Here is a 27,985-nt window from a genome sequence, read left to right as displayed (position 1 = left end):
TGCTTGACTCATCGCCAAATAATGTTAATATCCGTCCAATCAGCTGCCTAGAAAATGATGTCATGTTCTACGTAACTAATCTTTTTCTTTATACCGGAGAAAACGATGTTTTTAAAATGCAAATTATAACAAAGTTTTTTCAGGTATTGCGAATGTTTTTTTTCTGTTGAACTTGTGTATTTATTGAAGCATTATTGCGAAGGCGTTCATTTAAAATACAGTATAATTTTGACTGCCAACTTTTATTTGATGGAAATCTAGATGGTTCAATGACTTTAAAAGCCAAATTTGTTAATAATTTACTTTTTATATTCTAATTCATTAATATGGAACATATCTTATAAAATTATGGTAATATTTAATAATATATTTATGGAAATTTCAGGGTCAAAAAGAACTGATATATTTTTTGGAAAGGTCAGGGCTAAAATACGACAACCTGATTAACCTAAACCTAACCATATTCCTAACCTGACCTTACCTGAACTATCACATCATAAATACTATGGGGTTAAATAAGTTGCCCTATTATAATCAAGGTTAAGGTCAGAGTTCAACAACTATATAATATTCAAGTATAATTAGTTTTTACAGGGATAGATGTAATTTTAGAAGCAGGAATGGAGAACAGAGTAATTTGGGCGCGCGTCAAAGTCTCGGACCCCCTTACACGGGATGGGGGGTATGAAATAAGAGACGGGTCATAGCGACAGAGGTAAAATGGAATTACGTATTTTTACAGTCCCCGTCAGCAACGTCATTAAAACGTAGTTTAAGTGAGCCAATAAGGTAATTTAAAATTTTCGTTACGTGTTGAAGGGAGGGGCTCCATACTGGGCTATGAGTCGGACTGAAGTAAATACTAACCGTTCTCCATTCCTACTTCTAAAATTAAATCTATCCCTGTTATGATATAAGAATGCCATTCAACGCTGCTGGAAGCGTGGTACAGAGAAAAAACAACCTTTATTGAAAACATAATATAATACCTTATAAAGCGTGTGTTATGGAATAATGGAAAAAATATATTTCAACTCAAATTTCATCACAATTTATAAAGGGGCCAAACGTTACGTTAGGTATCTTTTCGCGGTTTTCGTGTATCAATAGCGCCAGTGCCAAGTGAGATTCGCAGTCGACTTGACCTAAATTTCACCGCCATTTCTTGAAATCCGCTGTGTCTTTAAAATGAAATCTAGACAGTAACAGATCTTCCCAATTCAACCAAAGAGAATATAAAGACGGGGAGTAGAAGTCTTCACTGGAGCGTTCTCGCTTTTAAAGGTTTCCTCTAAGCTTTCGGTGTGCTCGTGTGTATCTTTAGACCATTTCGATGTTAACCAAAAGGGGAAAGACACGGGGGTAGAACTTGGCCTTCCATCTCGCTTTTTGGCGCCTGCGCTGTAGTCTTTCTGTATCATGAGAGTGCGCAGAGACGGATGGCAATGTATCAACCCCCTTGTATGTCCCGATACTGAGGGTTGCCTATCCCCTTTTTTACAACGAAAAGGTAAGCCTTAGTGTGACGTCACCCATGCTATTTGCATATAGAACCGAAGCGGTACCAAACATGGCCGCCCACTACCAAAGCTAAGCCCCTAACGTTTTACCTAGGCACTGACGTCACAACTAAGATAGAGCTATCTCAGACGCCTTAGTGTGACGTCACACAATGATGCTATTCTTCAATAGAACCGAAGCGGTACCAAACATTGCTACCCACTGCCCCTGTGACGTTCTACCTAGGCACTGACGTCACAACTAAGATAGCTCTATTGGTTGAAACACGGTGAACCGGCTAAAAAGGGGGGGGGGTATAAGGGACTCCAAAAATACCCAAGTTCCAAAGGCGCTAGCTTCAACTCCCCGTCTTTAAAGTCTCTTTGCTTCCAACCCACGATACTCCCTAAGCCTACATACATTTCTTTCAAACGTAAACGAAACAGAAAGGAAAAACCCTGGCCACTTTCAATTTTAAAGATAAAGTTCCTTCCGTATAAAGGAACTGAATTCCCTTGTTTACGAGAGCCGCCGCCATTCAAGTTTCTTTCCTTTTTCTTCTCTCTAAAGGAGAAAGTACAAACCACTCAAATTTCGAAGATTAAATTTATTAAGTTAAGGCCATTTCTTTCTTCTCAATGTTTTCGCGGATTTTTTATTCTATACAAAACTTGTCTTCCTTATGTCATATTTTTCATTAGAAAGTTACAAATAGAAACTCATCTTGACCTAATTGCGACTTTGAGCGCGAAACCGAAGATTATTTGAAATTAAAATGGTTCTACGTTTTATCGTTATTAATTATTTGAAAAAGTTCGATGGCATTTTTAGTTAGACATTTTAGTTGTTTAAATTATGGTTGTTTGCCTTTTAATATATATTAAAATTTTTAACGCGAATAACATGGATTAGGTAGGAGATTAATATATACGATTAATGATTTAATTTCGTGTATATTAACAAGAAGTGATATCTAGTTTATTAGGGAGAAGGTATAAGATGCCTAAGTATTCGCGCGCCATAGTCCCAGACCCCCTTTCAAAATACAAGGGGGGACGTAAAAGGAGGCCGGGCTATTTCGCCTCTCCTCAGTCGGAAAATAGGTAATTTTCGTCATTCGCGTCGCGCTGACGTTAGTTTTCAAGAACCAATGAGATGCTGGTTGTAATTTAGAGGCGGGGGACGGGGTTAACTCCGGACCTACGTTTGGACCGGAGATAAAGCTGGAAATGTGGCGAATTTATACCTTCCCCCTAGTAAACTAGATATCACTTCTTGTATCAACCAAAACAAGCAAATCAAATTGCCTCCCAAGTTACAGCAGAAATAAATTTCGACCTTTTCAATATTAAATTTGATATACTAACATTATTGCATAATTAATAATCTAATATATGATATGATATTCATTTCTATAAACATTATTCCTTTCATTTAGTCTATATCTTTCTTTATCTTTTGAATGCATTATATTATATCGACCCCAAAACCAACTTTTCTCAATTTGACAGCGCTATTCAAAGCAATGACGGACACGACGATTCTATAACCTATTTCGTAATTATTCCTATAATTCGGTTGATTTTCTTGTCAAAGCTTCAAATCTCGTTAACTAATAACTATATAGTACCTGCCTCGTATTATTGATTTGTCCTTAAACCAGTTGACCTTTACCTGTAACCACGGCACGATACGTCACTTGTTTTCGAAAATTTCAAAATTTGCAATTTCAAGGATTTATTTTTATAGCAGCGATGATATTTCGATATTTGAGTTTTTTTTTTTTTAAATTAAAATTTCAAGTATCCGGCAAACTTAAATATTTATCCAAAAAATTTTAATTAAAATAATAAGATAAGTTTAGAATAAATTACTTCGTTAGAGTGACCTATAAGTATATTTACCGTACCCAAAATAAATTCCTTTACTAGGAAACTTTGAACGTATGTTTTTTTAATAGTTTCGGTACCGAAGTAATTTACCGATAAAATTAAACTCATTACAAAATGACGTTTTTCCATCCTTATTTGGGAACTTACTTCGGTACCCAATAATATTTCATCGGCTCAGTAGTGACATCTACTTAATTATCGCCCAACAATATAGTTTAAAAATTAAATATTAACTAACAAACTTATAAAAATTATTAAAACATTTTACTAATTTAGTATGGTTTTAATTTTAATATTAATTTAGGAATGTAATATTTTAAATTTATAGTATAAAAACGTAAGATGTCGCTAATAGCGTAACACATTTCAGTTGTGTTTTCAGTTGAACCAAACCTGCTTGGTCGTTCCTGGTATAATTCATGTCTTTACCTATATTCCAGTACGTGCTGAACAATAAGACTGGGATGAACTATTAGTTTTCTTTTTTGGCGCGAAATATTAAACGTTTTCAAACTAATTTTATTTATCAAAAAATAAACCTACAAATATTATTATTATTAATATGCTTAGTATTATCTCAAACATTATAAAAAAAACATGTTAATGATGGACGAATCCTTTACAGGATGACGTATGTTGGACTTGTTGCAACTCCGCAGTTATTGTTTTTGGCGCTCATCAAAACGTAACCATCATTGCCCCAGTATGTCGACCATGAATTTTTAATCAACCAATAAGGTTCACCGTTCATGACACCGTAGCCCACAGCCAGTACGGAATGGTCCAATTGGTCCTCTTTCTTGCCTGGTAACGTAATTATTTTAGTCGTCGCCATTTTAATTAGGCTTAGTAATTTAGTTCGAAATTATACCGCAGGTGGGTTCGAAATAGATGCCATTGCTGTAGAAAGAAAGGCCTTTGTGACTGGCATCAATTGATACGGAAATGGGACCTTTCTTAGCTAAGGCAAGACGCAAGGCGTGTTCATCACCCGAAGTTACGTTGACATATCCTTGGATCTGGACTGTCCTATTGAGTTTTCTATCATGGCATTGCCCGTCCTGTTTGAGGTAGGACAATATTTTTGATGTTTTTTTTTTAAGCCGTGGTCATTAAAACGTGTTTAACCAACCGTGCCCAAGTAAGGTCCATAATCGTCGTCAGTAATTAAACCCCCTGTCCTCATTAAGTATTTGTAAGCCCTGAAATCTTCCCCGCCATCGCAACCGTTGTTTTGGTCGGGCCAACTGCAATCAACCAGTTGTTGTTCGGATAGTTTTACCAGAGTACCAGTCTAGAAATATTTCATTGGTTTTCGTTATGACTTTGGTCGTTTTTTCGAGTTAGGCTTAGCGTAATTACCTTAAGGAAGTAAGCCCCTTCGATGGTACCGACTGTACCGAAACTCCAACACGAACCACAAATAGCTTGGTCCTTTACCGGAGTAACAGCGCCTTAAGTTAATTATAAGACTTATTTAACATACCCATGTACTTTGGTTTGGGTTTAATAACATACCATATAGTCTCCAATCAAGGTTATCAGGGATGTCCTTGGGAAATTGACTCTTATCGAATGGTTGTCCTCCGTTGTATCCACCAATGTGTGTTCTTCCTCTTAACATTCTTAGCTCGGACATTGTGAAATCTGCTAAATGGTTGACCGCCATGGTGTAACTCAAACCAGCTCGGTTTTTAGAATTGATAAATCTGAACGATGGAGACTTTTTATTTCGGGAAACTTTTATGAGCAAAGGTTAAAATGTACCTATAGTTTTGTCTGAAGTTAGCCTTGCGGGATTCGTGCTCTATGGTGTGATTGTATTGCTTGTTGTGCTTTGTCTTGAATTTTTCGAACGCGGCGTGAACATGGTCATCGTGGTTCTCGATAAATTCCTTAATTGGGTTGTGATCGGCAACGTGTTCCATTCCAGGTCCCGGGAAATGGGTACATTGTAGATCTAGAGAGTGGTATATACAGAAGTATATAATAGTTCTTTATAAGAGAAGTGTGCCAGCACAAAGCGGTGGAGTAATTGTAACATGATTCTTCCCAACATCATTTTAAATTTGTAACAAGGTCACTAAACCAAATCACATGCGCGATAAATTATCCCCTCATCATTTCTCTATTAGCGCTGCTTAACTATTTGCCAAGGCGCATGCGCTTGTGGTTCTTCGTCCCTCGTTAAGACAATCAAGGTTTGAGGGTCGATTGCTAGGGATTTAGTACCAAACAGTTATATAATTCACCCTACCACGGTGCGATGCCCATCTGAAGTTTGATGAGCGGGAGAGCAAACAAAAGGGTGCATGAGCCTGGGAAGAATCATGTTACATTTATAACTAAAGTATTAAGAGGATACAGAGTGTCAACCTTCTTCTAGTATCCCCTTCTGGTATTAGTCATTGTCAAGCTTTTGTACACCCGTTACTTACTAGGGTCTACTTCGAAAACTGACGGTTGCAATGCTTCGGGAATGTAATAGTAGTACTTGACTTGGTACTTGTCGTAATGGGATCCGAATAAGCTGTTGTAGCCTTTCATTTCGTAAAAATTAGGGATCGGGGATTGGTCATATTGACTCCTTTGAAGCCACATCTTGTACTTGTTGGTTTTTTGACCCTCTCTCGTGATAAGTGTCCATAACTCGCAAAAATCATTGGTAGGGGATGGACGGTTTCGATCACGATTGACCGCGTCCGGGTCGTCAGGGTTGGGACAACCCTCTATTCTGGAATACTGTGAAATAACAATTTGGTTTGTTATTAACGAAGCTAGCAATGTCTTTATCTACATTTGAAGTTTAATGGGCAACTAGGCCTAGATCTTTGTTATTAAAGTCCTATCTTGCGGCCCTCTATAAATTAACCCGATTATGATAAGAAATCAGAACCCGTACCGTGAAGTTGGTCAAATCAGGCAGAACAGTTTGAATCGTAATTTCGTTACCGCTCGTTCCGTTAACCCTAAAACATCCGCGATAGTTTGTACCATTTATATCTGGTACATCAGCTAGCTTGTAACTAACTCCAGATGGACCCATATCTGCGCGTTGAAAAGTCTGGACCAGATCTTTAAGTAGATAATTATTTTAAGTAAACATAAAACCACTTAATAGAATATGTAGTTTTCAGACTGGGATGATGGATACGTTTACACCAGGATACCAGGCTACTTGTTGGACAATGTGCATCACCAAGTAGCCTGGCCTCCTGTTCTAAATGGTATCAACGCTCCTAGTCTAAAAATTATGTGTACAATTAATAACAACATTGAATCCTTACTTCCATAATAGTCAACACGACTTCTTTTGTTGGGTTTGTCGTAATAACCAGTGAATGGTTCTTTAATCTCAGCGTAGGGTAACATGATAAGACCCATTACCATGTAAGTGTCGCTGAAGACCAAACTTCTTTGGCCAACCCCGTTTGCTGTTCTTGATCTTACCGTTCCATCTGCCGCCCCTGTTAGGATATAAATAAATTTTCAAATAAAACCATAATATTATCAATATTTGCGATCAAGATTTAAGTATATTAACATACACAAAATTGTGGCTAGGCAAATTAAGCCCAAGATAGCTCTCATGTTATTTTTTAAAAAATTAAAACTTTGGAAATGTTTAGTAAATAGAAATACGTCCTCCCTAGGGAGGATTGGTTTTAAGAATGATTGTGGGTCTTTTGAGATATGTTTTGTCAGTATTTCTAAACTCTTATCCAATATCGGTGGTAGAGTCGAAAGGTTCCCGATTTTAAATCAGTTTTAGTGCTTCGTAATCGATTGATTTCGTTCAGTTTTCATTTGTAATTGGATGGAAACTTTCTTTATTTTTGTAGGGTAGATACAATTTTTCCCAATCTTATCTAGGATGCTGGGATGGGCGTTTTTTGTATGTCTATGAATATAATCAGTAACACATATAACACGTGAGAACGTTCAAAGATAATTAGACCATTTCGACGTAACCATAAGTTCATAAGATATGTGCCGTAAGTTTGTCACTGGTTACAAACTGGAGCTTGTCATGAAGTGAGTGACGTAGGTCATATATTCGAGGTAAAGCGACGCCTGGTGCATAAGGCGCTGTCAAAAGGCTTATTACAGACAAAATAGGAAGATGGAACTTAAGTAATGCAAAATTAACCGAGTGTAGGACTTCAATTCTTGCTTGTAGTTCTCGAACCAGCTCGAGCTGTAAGTCTCTAGCATGACGAACGTATAGGTAGTGTCATACTTATGGAACGTATCTTATAAACTTATGATGTAACCAAGAAGTGATATCTAGTTTATTAGGGAGAAGATATAAATTCGCCACATTTGCAGCTTTATCTCCAGTCCAAACGTAGGTCCGGAGTTAATCCCCGCCTCTAAATTACAACCAGCATCTCATTGGTTCTTGAAAACTCACGTGAGCGCGGCGCGAACGACGAAAATTACGTATTTTCCGACTGAGGAGAAGCGAAATAGCCCAGCCTCCTTTTACGTCCCCCCTTGTATTTTGAAAGGGGGACTGGAACTATGTCGCGCGAATACTTAGGCATCTTTTACCTTCTCTCTAGTAAACTAGATATCGCTTCTTGATGTAACTAAGAGGGAAAGACACGGAGGTAAAACTTTGCCTTCCATCTCGCTTTTTGGCGCCTGCGCTGTAGTCTTTTTGTATCATGAGAGTGGTCAGAGACGCCAATGTATCAACCCCCTTGTATGTCCCAATACTGAGGGTTAATTGCCTAAAATTTTTGTTTAAATCGAAAAGTTCTATTAATTGGGCTTAGTACCCTGAACTCTGGGTTTTTTTCGCTGTATGCGCTCACGGAAATCGTTCTCAGGTGTTATATGGGTTTTAGTTGTAACTAGGTTTCGTAATAACAAGAATTTATTACATTCGTCATAGAACTGTAACTTAAGCCTGGTTCTAAATATAGTTTATTATTCGACAATTCTGCCATAACATTAATGCTGAAAGTGTATTATTTCTAAAGGCTAATCATCACTCTCAAATTCCATGTACTCGTATTATTTCTACAGGTCCGATAGGCACTTGTAGATATGACTTGACACTCGTTTATAATGTTATAATTAAATTGCACTGACAAAAAATTACCAGGGCGGGACTTTTAAAGATTGCACGTGACTCCTTTACTACAGTTACGACTCCTTTGGTAATTGTACGCCATACTATTTCCGTTCAATTTTCATTGGGTTATAAATAAATTCGTGGTTACTTAATTTTTGCAACGCTAGTAAAGGAACTAGTTTGAAAATTAAAAATAAATGCTTCGTAATGTGAAAACCCTATTGAATAGAGGTTAAAATTATATAAGTGCATTAGCCTTTATTGATTTTAAGACAATACGCGTATCAACTGGAATATGCTATGTTGATGAACCTAGAGATAATACGGAAGTAGATTTATCTACATAGAAAATAAGGGTGACACCAATAGTGCAATTTTTTCCGCATATACAGACCTTGGGGTGACACGAACTTCTCGGGGTCGGGAGCTACCGAGTTTATCTCAAGCCGTAGTTCTATAAAGTCGCCGCCTTTCTTATCTATTATCTTGTTCTATTGCATCGTAGATTGTAGTGAAATGGACTCAATTACCCGCTCTCTGAAAGTGACAAATATACATTTAACACCAATTACCAACCATATATTGTACTTTTTATTTAACAATCCTTTAGATGATGATGCGTTATGCAATACTGACCAGGAACCATTTAGACTTAAAAAGTACTTACCTTACAAATTTGATTTGGGTTCTTGTACGCGGCTCTATCTAGTTATACTTAAATTATTATAAATATGCTGCCCTAATTAAAGTAAAGCATACTTACCTGGTGTCGATGCATGCCCTGATCTCCTAGGGGGCGGTCCGGGGTGAGGACCAACCATTGCACACCGGTTGGTTTGACCCCCGCCACTTTCACAAACTGTGATAGATGGGGCACGAAATTTTTGTTAGCGGGGAACTGCGTTCGCGCTAACCCCCTCACTTAAAAATCTAAAATTAATACACACATGTTCATATCTGGAAGGGGGAAGAACTTATACTGGCCTGCCATAAACGTTGGGTTTTAATATGAATTAGCTCGCAGCGCACCTGTAAACGTCTATACGGAAACTGCTGCCTCTTAACGGCATAGAGGGTATATATACATTGCATTGTATTTGAATGAGAAGAACTACATTCTGTTTGAAGACACAGGGGGGCGTCCTTTACGTTTCCGTACCGACACACTGAGGATGCTTGGAAGCCTTGGATGACTTCCTTAGGTAGATGGGGGTACAGAGGCTAGTTGCTCTTGTTATAAGTATGGAGATACGACTCCATCCCTCTCTCTCCTTCAAGCTCATATTGAGGATTTATTTTGCACCATGATGGTATCCTCGAGAGTTTGTTCGGCTGCGACCAAGTTTCACACCTAAAGTCAAAATGGGGTATCATAGACGAAGGATTGAGCTGTAAAATAGGCTTAAGATAAGGGATAGGAGAAAAACCACACCGCAAATTTCTTGTTATCATTATAGATATAATTTTTTTTATAATAAAATGTAATAAACGTAACCCGTATTTACAATATTTCAGCTAATCTATACTTTTAAAAAATAAATACATTTCTGGAGTTTTTCATCATTCAGTAATCGTATAGTATTATCAATAAGTAAACATTGAAATGATTCTTTTTTTTTCTTTTTCTTTTCATGTTACAATTTTATAATATTTCGAAAGAAAAACTACCAATCTACAATTTTTTTTTAATTTTAATTTTAAAATTTTGAGCGTGTTAAAAAAGTTTTTTAAACTCCGTAAAATCACAGACAGGTTGCTTTTAATTATTTATTTATTTATTTATTTAAAAAATTTGAACTTGAATATTATTATTAGTACTTTGCGATTGATTAATATTTTTTTTTATTTAAAAAAAAATCTCGTTTATATAAAATTAATTTTCCGAAAAAAATTTAATATTTTTTTCCGAAAAATTAAAAATTCACCAAAATAAAAAAAAAAAAAATTTTTTTCAACCCAATATGGATTATACGGAATTTACAAAAAAAATGTCCTCTTATTCACCTTTACACTTAATTATAAAAAGTTATTATTTATTAAGTTATTTTTATAGTTTATGGGAAAAAAAAAAAACAATTTCCTGAGGAGGAGAGAAAAAAAAACGTAATTACAATTTTTTTATAATACAAGGTCGATAAAGAGTTCTTTTCTCTAAGCTGTGGGTGCCGGAAGTAAGATATGAAGCGTGGGTGCCGCCTGACTCGTTTTCGCGTCACCATTGGCCACATATTCGCGAACCACAGTATGAGTGGCACCAGTCCATGACGTCACTGAATGACGTCGTCCAGTAGGGGCGTGTCTCTTAGAATGTTTGGCCAAATGGTCACTTCTCATGAAACGTCGATCGCAAACTGAGCAAACAAATTTCTTTTCTCCGGTATGAGTTCTCTTATGACGTGAAAGTTCGTCCGAACGCGAAAATTTGCGATTGCAGTTTTCCCAGGTACAAACAAATGGTTTTTCACCTGAAAAATAATTAAAAAGAAAAGAAATAATTAGATTAAATATAATTAAAAGGGTTTGGGAAACAAAGGAAGGACCCTCCCTTAACAATTAAGCTAAGCCTACATTATGTCCATCTGGAACATGCATGGTGGATGACCCCGTTTTGTAAGTTAGGCTAAAATAACCTTGGTAAATGCGCTAAGCCTAAAATCTGTAAGGTAGATGACCTCGTTCCATTTAGGAAATAAAAAAAAAATAAAAAAATAGGCCAAAATAGGCTTAGCTCGAGTCCATGTGGTGATTGGTGAAAGGCTTAAGGATGGGGGATGTTGTTTTAGTTTAAATACGTACCAGTATGAGTTCTGTAATGAGCCTTCAAGTGCGAACTCTTGAAATAAGTTTTCTTGCAGTCCGCAAAATCACAATGGTAAGCTCGACGCCTGTTATCTTGAGCAGCGTCCGCCATTTTGTTTCCCGCGGCCGTTGTTCCTTGAAAAGTGGAAGCCCCATTTGCCGTTGTAGTGGGGGCGGTTGCGAAGATGAAAGGGGTTGGCGTTAAAATGGGGCAGGATCTCGATTCAGACACGCCTCCCAGCAGTTCCAAAGTGTCCATTTGCGTGGGCGAGGCCAGGACCAGTTGCACGTAATTTTGAGGGCTGGATCCTCCATTATTCGAAGCAGCGCCTCGCGGAGGTTGAGGGCTGATGGGCGTCAATAACGTCGTCGTTGACGCGTTGTTGACCATGGTACCAGTCGTTCCTGTTGAGACTGGGGCCCAAAAAAGTGTTCGGCTTCTGGCCTGGATACTGGAACAAGGTAGAATAGGGATCACTGTAGGGGGCGTGGTCTTGGGTGCGATAGACGTCAAGTGTTTCTTGGTGGGAGCAATGACTCCTCCCACTTTTTGCGTGGGGGCGTGGTTAGATACTGTTGAATTCGACATTGGCGTATGGTTTGTCGTAGTGGGTGAATTGGGTTGAATTTGCGTCGTCGTCGTCGCTAATGGTTTCGACGTGGTGGTGGTTCTGTTTTGATGTCTGGCGGGTACTTCTTTGTAATCCTGATTTTGTATTGACTTGGGCGCTCTGACTATAACGGAAACGGCAACCGACGTTGGGTGGGACGTCGGGACAGGGGTGGTAGGCGGAGTCGTGGACAGAAGTGGCTGTAAAGATAAGAGATAACGTTTTTAAAGACCTCGATGGGGACAATGATAAACTAGTTGAAAGACCAGGATTTTCGCAATCGCGAAAAAACACCTTGGGTAGCTTTGGCTTATTTGGGGTGAATGGTGTTAAATATAATCCCAATTACCTTGGCCAGATCCGTTTCGGTTCGCCTTATTTTGGTTCTTTGGATATCTTCCAATTCATCCTCCGAAGAATGGGGCGGGGACATGCAAGGGTAAGGGGACTTTCTCTTTATGACGTCGCATGTATCTTTAATGGCCATTGGTCCGCTTGTTTTCGCTGTTCTACCAATGTTTAGTAAGAGTTCAGCTGCATCAAAATCGCAACGATCCTAAAAAACAGAAACAAAGAAAATAATTGTATTAAATTAGTTCATTTATTTGCATATACCCATCGCGTTCTGCTCTAATAACTATATAAAAAACTTTTAACTCTTTTATTATCATCAGGTATTAACTATGTTTTATCTTTTATCTCTATTCCCCTCCCTTTTCTTGGACGATGGAAAAGTTTTTCGGGTTTTATACTATTTTTATCTCATTGCTAACTTTGTCTCTGGCTTGTGTTTATAATCTTGATTGCTAAGCTCGAACCAGAGAAGTTTCTACGTGCACGTGATGATCACGTTCTTATCTCTTTAAACCCTTTTGTTGATAAATAATCCAAAAAACCGCACCATTATTTCGGAAAACCATCGGGGAATTTTTTATTTAGTTTAGAATAAGAAAATTTTGAACTTTGAAATTATTAATCGATGTTTTTTATTTTAAATTTAATATTTAAACGTCCGTAAAATTACTTCAATTAAATTAAACTTTGTTTAGAATAACAAATATTTTTAAACTTTGAAATTATGAATGAAGATTTTAATTTATACAATATTTAATTTCCGTACTACAATAATTATTAATTATTTAAATATACTTACGGAATATTGATAAGGTGGAGAATAAGGTGTATTCAATATATCACCATCTCTTCTAGGTGCCATAATTAATGGCCAATTTTTTTTAAATTTAGTTATTAATTAATAATGGAAAACTTTTTCAATTAATCTTTGCTTATAACTTCTTAAGCAACACACGATATTATTGAGAGTATGAGCTTGAATTCTGTTCAACCGTCAAGAATCTCTATCCGAGTTCATTTGACGCGGGATTCTCGGGAAAAGCTTTACTATTTCCAGCCCCCTTTCGACGTTTCACACCCAAATTGTTTGCATTATTCCGGAAGTGACGTATACTTCACCGTCTCATGGGCTGGTAACAGTGTTTATCCAGTAGATAAAGAGAGAGAGCTCGTGGGCTCGTCGCTCTCAGCCAATAGGAGGGAGGGATACACGTGCAACCGGCGTGATGTCGTAGCTGGTCGCGGGTTGAGAGCACGTGCGTACAGAGTGACAGACGCATGAGTAAACCGCGCGCTATTAGATGAGAGCGCGTGGGGCTCGGCTGAAAGAGGCGCGTAACGAACGAAACTTATTGCGCTAGGTCGCACAACACACCGCGATGTATTATAAACTTAAAGAAACTAACGTTCCCTCGTTAAATTTAAATTTTCAATTGATGTTTTTGGCTAATAATATTTTTCCCATATTTATTAATTAGGGTACCAAATAGGTGTTTTCTTTCGTTAGCCACATTCTTTCTTTCTTTCAATTTGATTACGTGACCCTTTTGTAATCCTTAAAGGATTCCTCTTTAACGTTTTAGCTCGGTGGCCTGTAGAACTAGGTCAAACTTGAAATCTAGGTTCAGAAGCGAGGCCAAATTTTCTATATAATCTCATGGCTAAATTTGGAAGCGTGTTGCCAATGTATAAAAGGGGGAATACATAACGTTTTCCCGCCTTTTTTCCCCAGCATAATAACCTTGTGAAGATTCTTCAATACTAATAAACAACGTGTTATTTTCTATATATGAAAAAACAAAGGTTGAAATAATATAAACATTCGTGTTATAGACGAGGAAAAATTATAATTTTTGCAAGTTTTTTAAAGTTAATTGGGGGAAAATTACGGTATCTGGGAATTTCCTGTCCAGACTTAAAAGTTTTGAAAGAGTTAATGTTCAGGAAAATTTGCTTAAATTAATTTAAATTTTGTTGAATATCCAAGTAGGATATGACAAAGTTTATTATAGTTATTACAGTAAGGGTTTCGCTCTAATCCGCTCAGAGATTGTAAATATTTATCAGGGAAATTAATAATTCAATTTTCAAAAAATTGGTAAATTTCCCGAGGTGCTGAAGGACTGTGGCTATTGAATCAAAATTTGAGAATTCCCATTTTAAATATTTTGTCATTTTCTCAAGCTGCTTATCTCGAAAAGCGCTACTTATATAGTATATGTTATTATGAGAAGTGAATATGTCAAACTCTAAAATAACCCTTTTGCCTGGCAACTAAAATGGAAAGGGATACAACAAGCTGGATGCAGCTTGATTCATTTTGTTTAATTTCCAAGAAAAATAAGAAGTTATGATTTCCCTCTTCTTCTCTCCAGCTATTATTTGACGTCACACCCCTTTTCCTGCAGTTGTAAAATTAATTCGTATATTAACATATACAAGCGGAAGATTTCCCAGCTTTCACCCACGTGATATTTTTCCGAATAAACAGGACGTACTGAAATCTTAATTGACGTCACACCGGGTACTGGATATATATTTTTGTTACTAAGCCTAAATGGATCGGAAGCGAATACAAATGGAATAAGATTTGTGACTTAATGGAATATGTATGATGTAGTTAATGAATGTTATAGGCTTAGCTGAAATCCATCTTTGACGTAATGAGATGGATGACGTGGTTCTGAACATTAGGCTTAACTCGGATACGTGACCCCACAACCACAAAACCGAATGTTAGGCTATAGCCCTCTCGATCACGCGCATCATAGCCTATGGTTAGGCCGAGATAGTAAGCGCCCCCTTAAGAAAGGAACAGCAAATGTTGCTGAGGGGGAATAGTTTAACTCAAAGCGCCCCCAACAAGACTTGCACCCCGGGGGGCCAATGCCCCCTCGCCCCCCCCTTTAATCCGGCCATGAACCCTGGTAGATGAAATGCATCTTTGACGTAATGAGATAACGTGGTTCTGAAAATTAGGCTTAAGTGTAATACATGGCCCCCCAACCGCAAACGTGTAGACTAGGAACATATGATTCAATTCATTTCTTAAAATTTATAAATATTCTCATCGAAATTAAGCTTTTCTGTTGACAAAATCAGCCTCTCTAAAATTGACAATAACAATCTTGTTTTTCTTTGGTCTACCAGACTGCCTTGGGATAATGACAAAACATAATCGTAAATTGTTTAGCTGTATATCTTTCAATCCTTAACCTCATCCTCCTCTCCCTCCTTATTGATAGAGTTTAAACAATATTTAAGCCTAATTTCGCAACCTCCTCGAGAGTCGAGACATAAAGCAGCGAATTAGGTTATAACTGTAGGAATCCCACCCTAATTTTATTTTCTTACGCTTTTTGTAGTGTGTGTGTCGGAATCTATGACTTATATTATATCTTATCAAAAATGTTAAGCCTAAATTTCTGAAAATGAAATGAGACTTTTTTTATACCAATCCATAGAAAGTATATTCGAAAACTCGGTATGGTATTATATAAAAATTGTAAATATAGACCGGCTGATAAAAGAGAGATGACGAAAAATGTTTCCAAGGCGTAACGTTAGACTATGGATCACGAATTAAGGCATATTGCACATGAAAATAGACCTTCTCAACATGTGAACTCGGTTTCTATATCATTATGGCTCCTTATTTTAGTCTTTTACTTGATTTAAGTACTGCTTGTCCATGTCTTAATTGACGTGAGAGTTGATGAATGTTGTAAGACAAACTGACCTCCCCAACTCCCTTGTAAAAAAATTGGCGCCCAATTTTTGGTTATTTTGGCGCGTTTTCCAGATTTAAGGGTTGGGTTTTTTTTTTAATTTTTGTAAAAATAAGCTTTTAAGTTTCATGAATTTATTCATATTATACGAGTAATTCAACCGTAATTTATTTATCGCTGAGGTTTTTAAAATATTTGGCGCCAATTTTAATGGGATTTTGGCGCTTTTTTGCCGGAGTTTATGCCTGTTTTATGTAACCCTCTATAAGAGATGAATTCTTTTGCGTTTTTAGCCTACAGCTTCTGAAAGCATCTACTCAATATTATTGTTAGGATTTTATAAACTCTCTCTTGAAGACGGGGTACGGGGGTAGGCGAAGGCTTTTTCGTTGAGTGAACTCTAGGCCGCCGCAGCCGAGCCGAATGTTTACAGCTGACTGGAAGGGGATGACGTAACTCAACGGCACACAAACCACCACGGGGATTCACGCCGAAATCACGTGCAGCAGCGTATCTTCTCAGTCTTCTTCGTTCTTTAACGCATCTCTCGCCCGATCATACTCCGATCTCATCCGGAAATAGCCGAATGAGAGGCGTGTCATCCAATGGAAAACTCTTTATGCTCGGGCCCCCGTGTCGCGCTCGTGGTCGTAAAAAAATGCGCGGGAGATAAATATTTTGGCTCCTTTCTCTCTATCCCGTTTCTTCTTCTTCTTCTTCTTTCTCCTCACCCCAACCCTTTTTCGTTGGAGCCTATTACCTGATATTGTTCACGTGAAGAATTCATTTTGGGTTTCAGTTTTCCCCGCCTTTTTGTTTTTCAAACCTCTTCAGACTTCAGTTGTAGGGGAAGTCAAGGAATCTGCATTTTATTCTTTCCTTCCACGTTATAGAGTCCCCGGGAAATGTCAGGAAATTTGTGTGGAAGATTTATTACCATTTATTTTTTCATGATTCATTTCTATTTCTAATTTTTAATCACGTTGTATCGTATCGATGGAAGGTTTTATTTTAGCCTAGGCTTAACTAGTGTGTATCACAACTAAGACTAAATTTTCAGACTAGGCTTAATTAGTACCGTTTAATTTTTTTAATCACCTCGTGTTGATGGAGTTTCATTTTAACCTAGGCTTAACTTGTGTTTATCACGCTAAGCCTAAATTTTTAGACTAGGCTTAACTTACTAGTACTTTTTAATTTTGGTGATCTGATAAAAGAAGCTATTTGTTTCAAGTACATTTAACCTTTGACCTTCACAGATAATAATTGATACGAAAATAGTATGAAGATTGAAGAAATTCTTTTATCGGTCATTTTCAAAAAGATCAAGAACCTCTTAATAAAATAATTCATTTATGACGAAATTCCGAAATTATTATATAACAGACCGTAATATTTTTACGTTAATTACCAATAATTTTTATTATTTTTGGAGCTCACAACCTGGTAATTAGTAAAATTAATTACCATTAAATTAAGAAAGAAAGACTGAAAGTCATTCATTTCTTAAAACTTTTTAATTAAATTCACGTTATTATACATGTCGTGTTTTTAAAAACATGTTTAACTGTATGTTTAATTGCTATTCAATTTTATTATACCACTAAAACTTGAAATTATTGGTCCCCACCTATGCAGCGAAATGTTATTTCAAATTTGGGTTATAAATTACCTTATCTTGACGCCCTTCTAAGTTACTAGTATATTTCCAAATTTGTATTTTTTTTAGTTATTTCCCAACTGGTTAAAACCGACATTTTCAATTTTAAACCTTTTTTTTTATACCTGTTCAAAGATAGGTTTAATTTTTTTGCGTTCCCAACCTGGATAGCAGCCTCGAGGTTGACATAGATTAAAGGAAAAATTCCATTAAAATTTTTGCCAAACGCCCAGTCTTAACCAGATCCAACCGGATTTAATTACTGCGACTCAGGGACGTTTAGAGACCCACCTTATCAGTAGTTTCATATCAGTAATTCTTTTTTAAACTATGAGGGCCAAAACTGTTCGAAAACTGAATTCTTAATTAAGTTGATTGGGCTTATCAAATTTTGACTTTATCCGATGGTTTTATATCCATCCCCCATTTACCCCCCCCATACCGTTTTTATGACCTATTAAATGTTTCCAACACTAGGTGGGGGGTTTAAATTGATCGTAATTATGTTTAATATTACATTTAAAATTAATTTAATTTCTTTAATGAATAGTTTTAGTTTATTTTATTGTTTGTTGATATATATTTTATTTTAAGTTTAAATGAAGTTTTATTTATGTGAGTTATGTTATTTTGTTAATGTAGATGGCGCTTGGATAGTATAGACAGAAAGCGGGAAAAGTTAACTTGTATTCGTGATGTAAGTTCACGTAACTTTCCCTCTCATATAGCGGCAGGAAAACTTTGCTTAAAAATAATTAATTATAACTACACTAATGATCTGATGCGGTTATTACTCTTGCCACTGTATTTATTATAGTTTAGAGCATATTTGATCAGAATTTGGGGGAAGTTTACTCAGACGTCTTTGTGAAAAATTAACTTTTATGGGAGGGGAAATTCCCGCCAAAACATTTGGAGTTATAGTTTATAGCCAATCTATCTTTAACCAGAAGCCGATTAGGCTTTACACATGAAGTACGTAACATGTGCCTGGGGGAGCTACACGATATTCTCTAAGCTCCTAGGAAAGAACCTCCCCTTACGCGGAGGGAAATAGTTCAGTAACGCGGCTCTTTCGGATCCATCCGATCCTTCCGCCTTAAGAACCGATTTACCAGGTACATAAATTGGGGAACTACTATAAAGACTGAGTAGGGTGTCTAAAATATTCTTTAGATAAAACTATTCACAATACCAAAGATTATTTGGGAGTAAGGCGTTAAAATGTTATCAATCTGGGTAGCTTTTGCTTGGACTATTTAAGACGCCATGCATCTGTTTTTTACGATGAATGTTTTCTGTTCTCGCGGTTACGGCGAGCTCAGCCGCCGGCGGCTCGGGAATCGGGATACCGGCACCATACCGCTGTTACCTAGACAAGGCCTAGTGTAGTTTTAGGGTCTATTATTATTCGCATAGCTATTTTTCTGTTGAAATTAGGGAACTAGTATAAATATTGAGTAGAGTGTCTGAAATATTCTTTAGTTAAAACTATTCCCAATACGAAAGATTATTTGGGAGTAAAGCACGAAAATCTTTTAATCTGGGTAGCTTTTGCTTGGAGTATTTAAGACGCCGTGTATCTGTTTTTTAACGAGGTATTTTTCTGTTCTCGCCGTTACGGCAAGTCCGGCCGCCGGCGGCTCGAGATGCGCCGCTCGGCCTCAGCCGCTGATATCTAGCCAAGGCTTAGTGTAGTTTTCGTGCTTAATTTTATTTGCAGAGCTATTTTTCAGTTGAAATTTAAAGAAAATCTTATAAATCTGGGTAGCTTTTGCTTGGACTATTTAAGACGCCGTGTATCTGTTTTTTAACGAGGTATTTTTCTGTTCTCGCCGTTACGGCAAGCCCGGCCGACGGCGGCTCGAGATGCGCCGCTCGGCCTCAGCCGCTGATATCTAGCCAAGGCTTAGTGTAGTTTTCGTGTCTAATTTTATTCGCAGATCTATTTTTCTGTTGAAATTTAATGAAAATCTTATAATATTTAGTTGAAGACTTATTAAATGTCTCGAAAAATTTCGAAACTTTAGCTTTAAAACGTTAAATATTTTATAACGACTACCGAAATTCGCATTCCGGGCTTCCCGGTTATGTCGACGGCGAGGTCGAGTCGAGTTCCCATTCAAGAAAATAGTAATAGCCGTCGCCGATTGGTCTGGCATTAAAGAGGTTATCTACGATTAGGGGGCTCATGATTGGTTAAAAGCTTTTTTGTTCGTCTGCTTAGTTTTTACTTCGGGAATATCATGAAATCCATGGCCAAAGCTATGGAAAAATGGGACTTACGTACTTTATGTGTGAAGCATAATCCGCTTTTGCTTTAACTAATTAACCCACTACTTTCATCACGATACTTAGCATATTTGTTCAAATTTTTGGAGGACATTAACACCGCCATCTTAGAGTAAGTTTATATAGTTTCCCCCTAAAAATTGAAGGATAAAATTATTTTTAAAAATCCAAACTCAATTATTTAAATCAATTTTAATTGCGACACATGCAATATTAAAACTTAAATTTAATTGCAAAAGAGCTTTAGGCTTTTACAGATAGATGTCACTACCTTAAATGTGTGAAGTGTCAAATTAAAACAAGGTAAAGGTAAAATTTCAAACAGCGAAAGGACGACGGAAAAGGCGAAGCGATTGAGATAAAAGATAAAACCAATCAGTGCAGAACTACACAAGCGCATCAAACCTTGAAAATTTTAACGACGTATATTTCACCCTCGGTACACCCCAAGTTTCTAAAATTAATCATTACACAAAGAGCGTATTAATCAAAACGTTTTAGGCCTAACTGTGAATTAGGCTTAGCGATAGTAGGTCACCGTACTGTTGGGAGTAAAGTTGTAAACTCGAGAGCTAGGTCTACCATAGATATCTGAACTGCATCATCACTGAAAAGGGTGCAAAGTTTATCAATTTAAAAACGAAAACGTGCTCTTTTCTTTCTTTGTGAATCGTGATCACATTGTGAAATTATGGTGGAATACATATTTATAAAGCATTTTTTTTCGAGATAAGGAGAGGTCCACAGACGCTGAACTTCAATGTAATCTATAACTGTAGCTATCTTTCATATGACTTAGCTTGCGTTAAATGACATTTACAAGGACATTTTACGAAACGAAACAAACTTAAGCCTAGAATTAGGCTTAGAGTATGCTAAGCCCTGCAATGTGGCTCCCCCAATTTCTATTTCCGACTTGTTTCAAAAAAGATATTGCCTAATATAACCCTGAGATTGATAAAAAAAAAAGAAAGGTTTTAAGTGTAAGGTCATGGCTTCAAGGATAACCGCTTTTTAGACCCTACAATCTTTGGCTTCTAAAGGTTATAGAATTTTATTGGAAGAACTGAACCAGGGTAGCGTAGCTACACCAGACGTACCGAAAAAGCTGCCAACTTTAACAAAGTTTCACGTACCTTTCGGCTAAGTTAGTGTCATAGCAAAAAGGGCGGGAAATTTGACTTCAATATAAACGTGGATGCCACGTGACTGCATGGCCTATCTTTTTCGAGGTTTTTCTCAAGTTTCCCGTAATTGGCCTTATTCCTGATCAACGCCACCGAGGCGTAGCGGCGACATTTGGAACTATAATAATACGGTAGCCAATTACAGGTGGCGCTGCAGTCGATGTACTCTGATGGAGATGTTATTTTCTATGTTTTGATTATTACCGCTTCAACTTCAAAAAACATGTTTTAACTAATTATTATTAACCTAATAATCTCAATAGACCAAAATCGAATGAAAACTTACTCCGAAAGTCTTATTTCATAATATTAGACAGAATAATAAAGGTAAAATCAACATTTAATACATTTGAAATCATATCGCTTGTTAAGCCTTGGCTATTCACATGATTCAGAAAGATCAACAAAACATAGAAAATAACAGAGTCCATCGACTCCACCGTCACCTGTAATTGGCTACCGTATTATTATAGTTCCAAAAGTCGCCGCTACGCCTCGGTGGCGTTGATCAGGAATAAGGCCAATTGAAATCCTTTGAGATATAATCCCCGGTTTCCCCCGTACGTGTAACTGTCTTAAGCCCACTTGTTAGGTAGCCAGCCAAACCTAATATCTGACCTAATTTCGTGTAAAACAATTATCCTCCAGAGCTAAATTAAATTTGGCGGGAAATAGAATCTTGCAAGGTTGAAATCACAGACATCGAGCCCAGTATTTAATGCAAGTACCATACTGTCTGGAGTATTAAGCCTTGGTTTTTTATTTGAATATTTGTACCTGAGACTCCTGAGGTCTTTCGTTTATAGAAAGGAATTGCCCGGGAAACTTTCATACAGATGTCTCATTATCAGCCCCAATTTCATTTCTCATTTGCAAATATAATTAAACCAGCGACCTTCATTAAGTAGCTAAGCCTAATTACATCGCTGTAATGTACAGCTGTGTTTGGGGTTATGTAAGTTAAGGTCATCGCGTAGGTCAGTAATACATACAACAGAATTGGTTTCATGCAAAAAGAAAGAAAAACCTTGGGTTTTTTTTAACTTGTCATCTTGAGCTTCTACCTTTTCCTAGAAATCTGGGGTTTTAAAATCCCTGGGAATAAATATATCGATTTTTTGTTCACATCCCGTTAGAAACAGGTGTGTAGTTATAGTTATGAAAGATCTCTCTTCTGGAGAGTGAGACTTTAAACTCTCTTTGTCGTTGAAAAACTCGATATCATCAGCAGATTGACTCAGATGCACCTTTGTGATAATTTTAACAAAAAAGGTTTTCTCGTGATTTTGTTTTAAATCCTTTGCTTTGATATCTATAAGGGTGGATAAGCTATTTTTAATATTTTTAGAGGGTACAATAACTTAAAATTTTAGAAGGCAGTTGGTAAAACACTCTTAGCATAATTTGCTTGAAGTTTAAAACATAATATACAAGAAACAGTAAGGATAACCTTGCGTGAGAGCTAGTGAATTAAACAGAAGAACTGTTCTCAAGGTTTCCAATATCATCATTGGTTAGGCCTAATCCAATTTTAAGAAAAACCCCGTGGTTACAAGTACTAATTCGCTCTTCAGATCAATGTCGACTTCAACAAATGTCGTTCAGTATACAGTTCTTGGTTTCCGCATAAGTTCATAAGATATGTTCCATAAGTTTGTTACTGGTTATTGAGAGATTGTTATGAAGTGACGTAGATGAAACGTTATAGATTCTCGAGAAGGCTTATTAAAGACTAAACAGGAAGATGTGTATATAGTCAATTCTCGCTTGTCGTTCTCGAACTAGCTCGAGCTGTAAGTCTCTAGTATTACGAAGTATGGAAAGTGCCATACTTATGGTACATATCTTATAAACTTATGGTATCAGGTATTTTTGTAAGGTCTCAATAGACTGAAACCACATTGAAACGAAGAAAAATGCCGTATAATTATAATAGTTGCAATCTGAAACATCGTTAAAATATTAATCGATTCATAAATTGCGGTTTCAGTTTTGAATTACAATCAGCGCAGGACCAAGGTCAAATTATTTTATATTTATTCATGAATTTTAGTTTCTTGATGCACTCCTTAACCACGTGCTTCTTGGTTATGGAAGGCAAAGCGCGTAACTTTACGTCACTTTTATAATTTCATATAAAATTAAAACCACACCCCCTAAAAGACTTGTTACTGTATTTTTTTTTTTTTTCCAAGAATGTTTGCCCCTTAAATTCTAAAATATTATTCACTTAGCTATAGCCATTCATTTACCCTTAGACACGTAAGCTTAGAGTTTAGGGTCGATCATACCACGCCACCCTGACGGTGACGTAAGTCAGTCTAGAAACCCCCCGAGGGTACAAGAACGAGAGTAAGGGGAGTTTTCCAAATTCCAAGTATTTAGAATGTTGTAAGAATAGTAACTTTACAATAATAAGTATGACCCTCAATACTGTTTTTCCAACAAAAATTTAATTTGTCAAAACTTTAGTAGAGTATATGGCGTTGAAAAAGTTCTTCGGGAACACATTTTGCAATTTTTTTTAGTGACGTCACACCCTCTTATCTTTTACCTCGGTTTTTGGCGACCATATTTAGGCTGCCATATTGTTGGGTTTAAAGCAGGAATGAGTTTGAGACCACCCAATATGACTAACAGAACTGGGAGGGTGTGACGTACTACTATCCCATCTGAAAACTCTCTGTTGGAAGTCGTCAGCTCAGGGCATACAATTGAGACTATGAATATTGACGTCACGTCCCGGTAGCTCCTCCCCTCTCAGTACCATTCTATACGGCAAATGGAAAGTGACATACTTATTGTTAGTATGTAACTTACGAGTTAACTAATTTATGGATATTTTAGCGCTAGACTTGGGAGGAATTTTTTCTTGACGTAATATCATGAGGGTTACATATATACTGAACTGATTGAGAGATTTAGAAATCTTTTCAAGTAACTAAATGCGTGAAGTTTCTGTTTAAAGGATAAAATTGAGGAAGGTTTATTTTAGGAATGTCTTAGCTAAGTTTGAACCCTTTTTTCGGGTTTTGTGGCAATCGGTTCTATAGATAGTTTACAGACTAGGAGGATTCATACCATTTACACAAGGAGGCCTGGCTTTAACCTGCACCAGAAAGTCAGGCCTCTATTAGTGTAACACCTGAAGCCTTGACCTCCCTGTGTAAATGGTATGAATCTCCTAATCTGTAAACTATGTATATATCAACAGAATACCCAGTAGAGTTTCGGTTGAACTGAGTGACTTGAACTCTTTACTAGTTTTCTCTGGACCTCGGCCTTACATTTCTGACAGTGACTTTGTTTACCACCTATCACCTAGTCGAATATAATGTTAAACCATATAGGATTGAAAGAATTTTCTTCGCGGTGGTAGGTAGCTAGGCATGTCCGGACACGTTTGCAAATGGCTTTATGTTGAAGGTATTTTTTTGGGGGGGGGGGGAAGGTTATCTGAGTCATCATCATGCATTAAAGGTAGAGAAGATGGAATGAAAATTTATAGTCAATTTTATAAAACTCTCAAGGGGGGCTTCCTTCAAATCTAAAGAAGAGTGAGAGAGAGGGTCAAAAGAAGCCATGAACCCAACCAGGGGACAATCGCTGGTTCTCTTGGTAACCGGTTTGAACTGGTACAATCTAGTAAAGAGTGGTGTTCTTGTCCGGGCCTGTCTGCTGCGTTAGGGTAAAAATAGCTTAGCTTTTATCAACGTTTGAAGCTTTTTCGTGAAAGGGGAACATCGATTCTTCCTTCCTTCCTTGGTTGAGTGAACCAGCAGAACCATTATTTTGGGGTGTTTTTTGGCCCTCCTCTGTTACAATCAGTCATTATGTACCCGCTTTGCAACGTTCCATGGATAACTTGTGTGTTAATACAGTTTTTCCCGCGCTAATTCTTTTGTTGTGGAAGAAAGCGTGGGTACGTACGAATGGCGGGAAAGACTGAGAGTAATAAGAAAATTGGCGCGCTTTATTGTGATTGGAGGAAGATTGTGTGTGTGTGTCTCGGTTGTGTTGAGCGCGTGCTCTGAAGTTCTGAACGCGTCCGATGACTTTTCCGCGTGAAATAGGCTTATTTTTAACGGGAAGTTAAATCATTAATCAAGTTTTGAAGCCAGGTTTTTTTCTTTCTTTTGTTGCTGATCTGGTTTTTCTTTTACGTAAATCGCTGATTGAGTTACGACTTGTTTTAACCCTTTTTTTTTCTTTTTTTTTTTCAACTTCCTTTTCCAGCATACGGCAGTGACGTCTGTTTAGACAGAATAGTCTTTATAATCATAAAAATGTCACTTACATTTTAAAATTACACTACTCGCGAGCATTTTTCAAAACAATTTATGCAGCTAAGGGAAGAGCACCTTTTTTGTTGAAATAGAGAACTTAATGTACCCTAGAAATGGTTTTTTTCCTATTAGGGTTGGGGTTCCCTTTAATTATGATTTAAAACAACAGATGGTTTGCCTTTGAATCATTATGTCGTATAGTACACAGGTTTTTAAGAGTACACATGAACATGGTTTTATTGTATACAGGGTGTTTCTGATAAGTCCGCTCTAATTTGGGCGATTTTAAGTCGAAAATGTAACTTCTATGATATTTTTGCCGTCCCGGCCACTGTTTTCGAGTTAAGATTGGAATATTTTACGGACGACCCTTTAAAATTAGTTAAGAAACGATTGCTAATTTAATTAAGAGGGTCATGGGTAAAACACTCAAATCATAAGTGGAAAACGGTGACCTTAGGTCAAGATGGAGATAGAAGTTACATTTTCGACTCCAAAATCGATTTCCCAACTGAACATCCCCTCTTAATTTATACCAGTCTTATTAAAACACCCTGTATGTCAGCTTTACAATTTTGTCAGACATACCTGTAGCGTTTCAATTACGAACTTTTTCAAATAATGAAATATTAAATGAAGAATAATAAATTAATAATAATGACTCCTTTAGAACAAAGGTACAGCGTGTACATCCATGATTGTCCCCTTGCTTTGAACCCACACTGTATTCCTTTAAATAATTTCTTCACTCCTAAATTTACTTGAAACCCCTAATAATTTATTTAAGGAACCGGTGTCGAACCGGATTGTTATTTTATTATCAATACCGTGAAACAGCGTTTTTTTTTCTCTCTCTCTCTCTCTCTCTTTCAATAATGCGATCTAAATTTCCTCCTTGAAGGGTTAAAGTCTGCTTGTACTTTCTAGACAATTTTCGCAATATGATATATCTCCAAGCAAGTGATATCTCCTAAAAAGTATATAAAACAAATTCATAATATTTTAAAAAGAAGTCACCCTATTCAATCAACATATATCTACTGTATAAAGGGTGTTTCAGATAAGTCTGCCATAGATTAAGGGGGATGTTCTTTGGGAAATGGATTTTGAGTCGAAAATGTAACTTAACCTTGACATTTTGCCACAAGGGACACTGTTTCAAATTGAGTTATGATTTGATTCAGTGTTTTATTAGAAATCATTGTCTTTCAGCAGGGATCCAGGGATATATTTAATTATAGAAGTAGGAATGGAGAACGGTTAGTACTTACTTCAGTCCGATTCATAGCCCAGTATAGAGCCCCTCCCTCCAATACGTAACGAAAAGTTTAAATTATCTTATTGGCTCACATAAAGTACGTTTTTATGACGTTGCTGACAGGGACGGCGAAAAATACGTAATTCCTTTTTACCTACGTTGCTATGACCCACCCGCCTCTTCTTTCATACCCCCCCTTCCCGTGGAAGGGGGTCCGGGACTTTTACGCGCGCCCACATTACTCTGTTCTCCATTCCTACTTCTATAATTAAATCTATCCCCGCTTTCAGTTTCATAATTAAATCCTTAAAATACTCTGGATGCAATCTTAACTCGAAAACAGTGTCCCTTGTGGCAAACAAAATGGAGATAGAAGTTATACATTTTCGACTCAAAATCGATTTCCCAAAGAACATCATTACCCTTAATTTATGGCAGACTTATCAATCAGAAAAACCAGTACGAGGTAGCTTATAATAAATCACCCCACTTTGTTCTAAAAATGGTTCCTCCGGGGTTTACTTCAAGCCCGGCCTGGGTTATGACTTCGATATTGTGATGACGTAAATTAAGTTTAAATAATCAGATACTAGCTCGTTGGAATGTGGAATTTAATCACGTTTCCTAATTGAGTATATTGTGACTGACCTCGGTATCGGCAGTTTCCTACCTTTGGTAGTATAAATAGATACGGAAATATTCAATAAAGTGTCGATACGATGTTAAACGAACGTAGATTTTATTTTAATAATAAATCTGACTCATTTTTTAATAACTTATTATATTGTTTTATTTCAAATTAGGCGCCATAATATTATGAAACGAGGATTGTAAATTCACAAGAGGGGAGGAGAGGGTAGGGGGATGAGATTAAGTATGTTCTGAACCCAATCCCAATTTAGAAGTACTTGATTATTGATAACGTATTCTGAAAGTCGATTATACCTAAAATAATTCTCTCTCTTTAAAATTATCTTTTGATAATAAAAGTGGGGGATTAAAATGTTTGCTTTTTGCCAATGAATTATGAATAGCTATAATCAACTCTAAGATATATTGATACAAGCTTCATCTTGGAACTATTTATTGAGGAAGGGTTTAGTGTACCCTTTTTGAGTTAGGTAGGTTGGTGAGAGTGACCTTTTTAAGAAGTTGAGTGTAAAATAGAGTTGGTGTTTGGCCACCTTAATTGTTTTCTTTAGACGGAAATATTGATTGGTATTTATGTGGATAACAAAGACTTTAGATTTGGCTTTAAACAATAAAGACTGGTAACTTTGAAGTCCTATCTAACGTCTTTGTTGGCTACATACCCAATCAATGTTCCGTTTTAAC

At 36.8% G+C, this 27,985-nt stretch overlaps 2 protein-coding genes and 1 non-coding gene across 3 annotated transcripts; 1 reads left to right on the top strand and 2 right to left on the bottom strand.

The window, feature by feature from the left end:
• Positions 1 to 3,890: 3,890 nt before the first annotated feature.
• Positions 3,891 to 7,177, bottom strand: CtsK1 (C1 family peptidase 26-29-p). The gene is made up of 10 exons (XM_089838784.1): positions 6,941 to 7,177; positions 6,680 to 6,859; positions 6,295 to 6,467; positions 5,831 to 6,134; positions 5,160 to 5,352; positions 4,911 to 5,101; positions 4,755 to 4,846; positions 4,525 to 4,686; positions 4,264 to 4,453; positions 3,891 to 4,196 (listed from the first exon to the last, which is right to left on the bottom strand). Exons 1-10 carry the CDS (start codon positions 6,981 to 6,983, stop codon positions 4,012 to 4,014), a joined length of 1,713 nt encoding a protein of 570 aa, XP_089694910.1. The 5' UTR covers positions 6,984 to 7,177; the 3' UTR covers positions 3,891 to 4,011.
• A 2,053-nt stretch (positions 7,178 to 9,230) lies between these two features.
• On the top strand, positions 9,231 to 9,394 carry LOC149717391 (U1 spliceosomal RNA). The gene has a single exon (XR_016368500.1). It is a non-coding gene; the product is annotated as a U1 spliceosomal RNA (small nuclear RNA).
• A 519-nt stretch (positions 9,395 to 9,913) lies between these two features.
• LOC149717390 (uncharacterized) lies at positions 9,914 to 13,284 on the bottom strand. The gene is made up of 4 exons (XM_089838783.1): positions 13,039 to 13,284; positions 12,235 to 12,441; positions 11,272 to 12,085; positions 9,914 to 10,940 (listed from the first exon to the last, which is right to left on the bottom strand). The coding sequence occupies exons 1-4, from the start codon at positions 13,099 to 13,101 to the stop codon at positions 10,627 to 10,629; spliced, it is 1,398 nt and encodes a 465-aa protein (XP_089694909.1). The 5' UTR covers positions 13,102 to 13,284; the 3' UTR covers positions 9,914 to 10,626.
• Between the last annotated feature and the right edge of the window lie 14,701 nt (positions 13,285 to 27,985).

The sequence above is a fragment of the Phalangium opilio genome, unplaced genomic scaffold (assembly GCF_054372755.1).
Source record: "Phalangium opilio isolate 3A_F unplaced genomic scaffold, DU_Popi_V2 ptg000003l_1, whole genome shotgun sequence".
Lineage (NCBI taxonomy): Eukaryota > Metazoa > Arthropoda > Arachnida > Opiliones > Phalangiidae > Phalangium > Phalangium opilio.
Note: the sequence above shows the minus strand (reverse complement) of the source record. Positions and strands in the feature narration are given on the sequence as shown.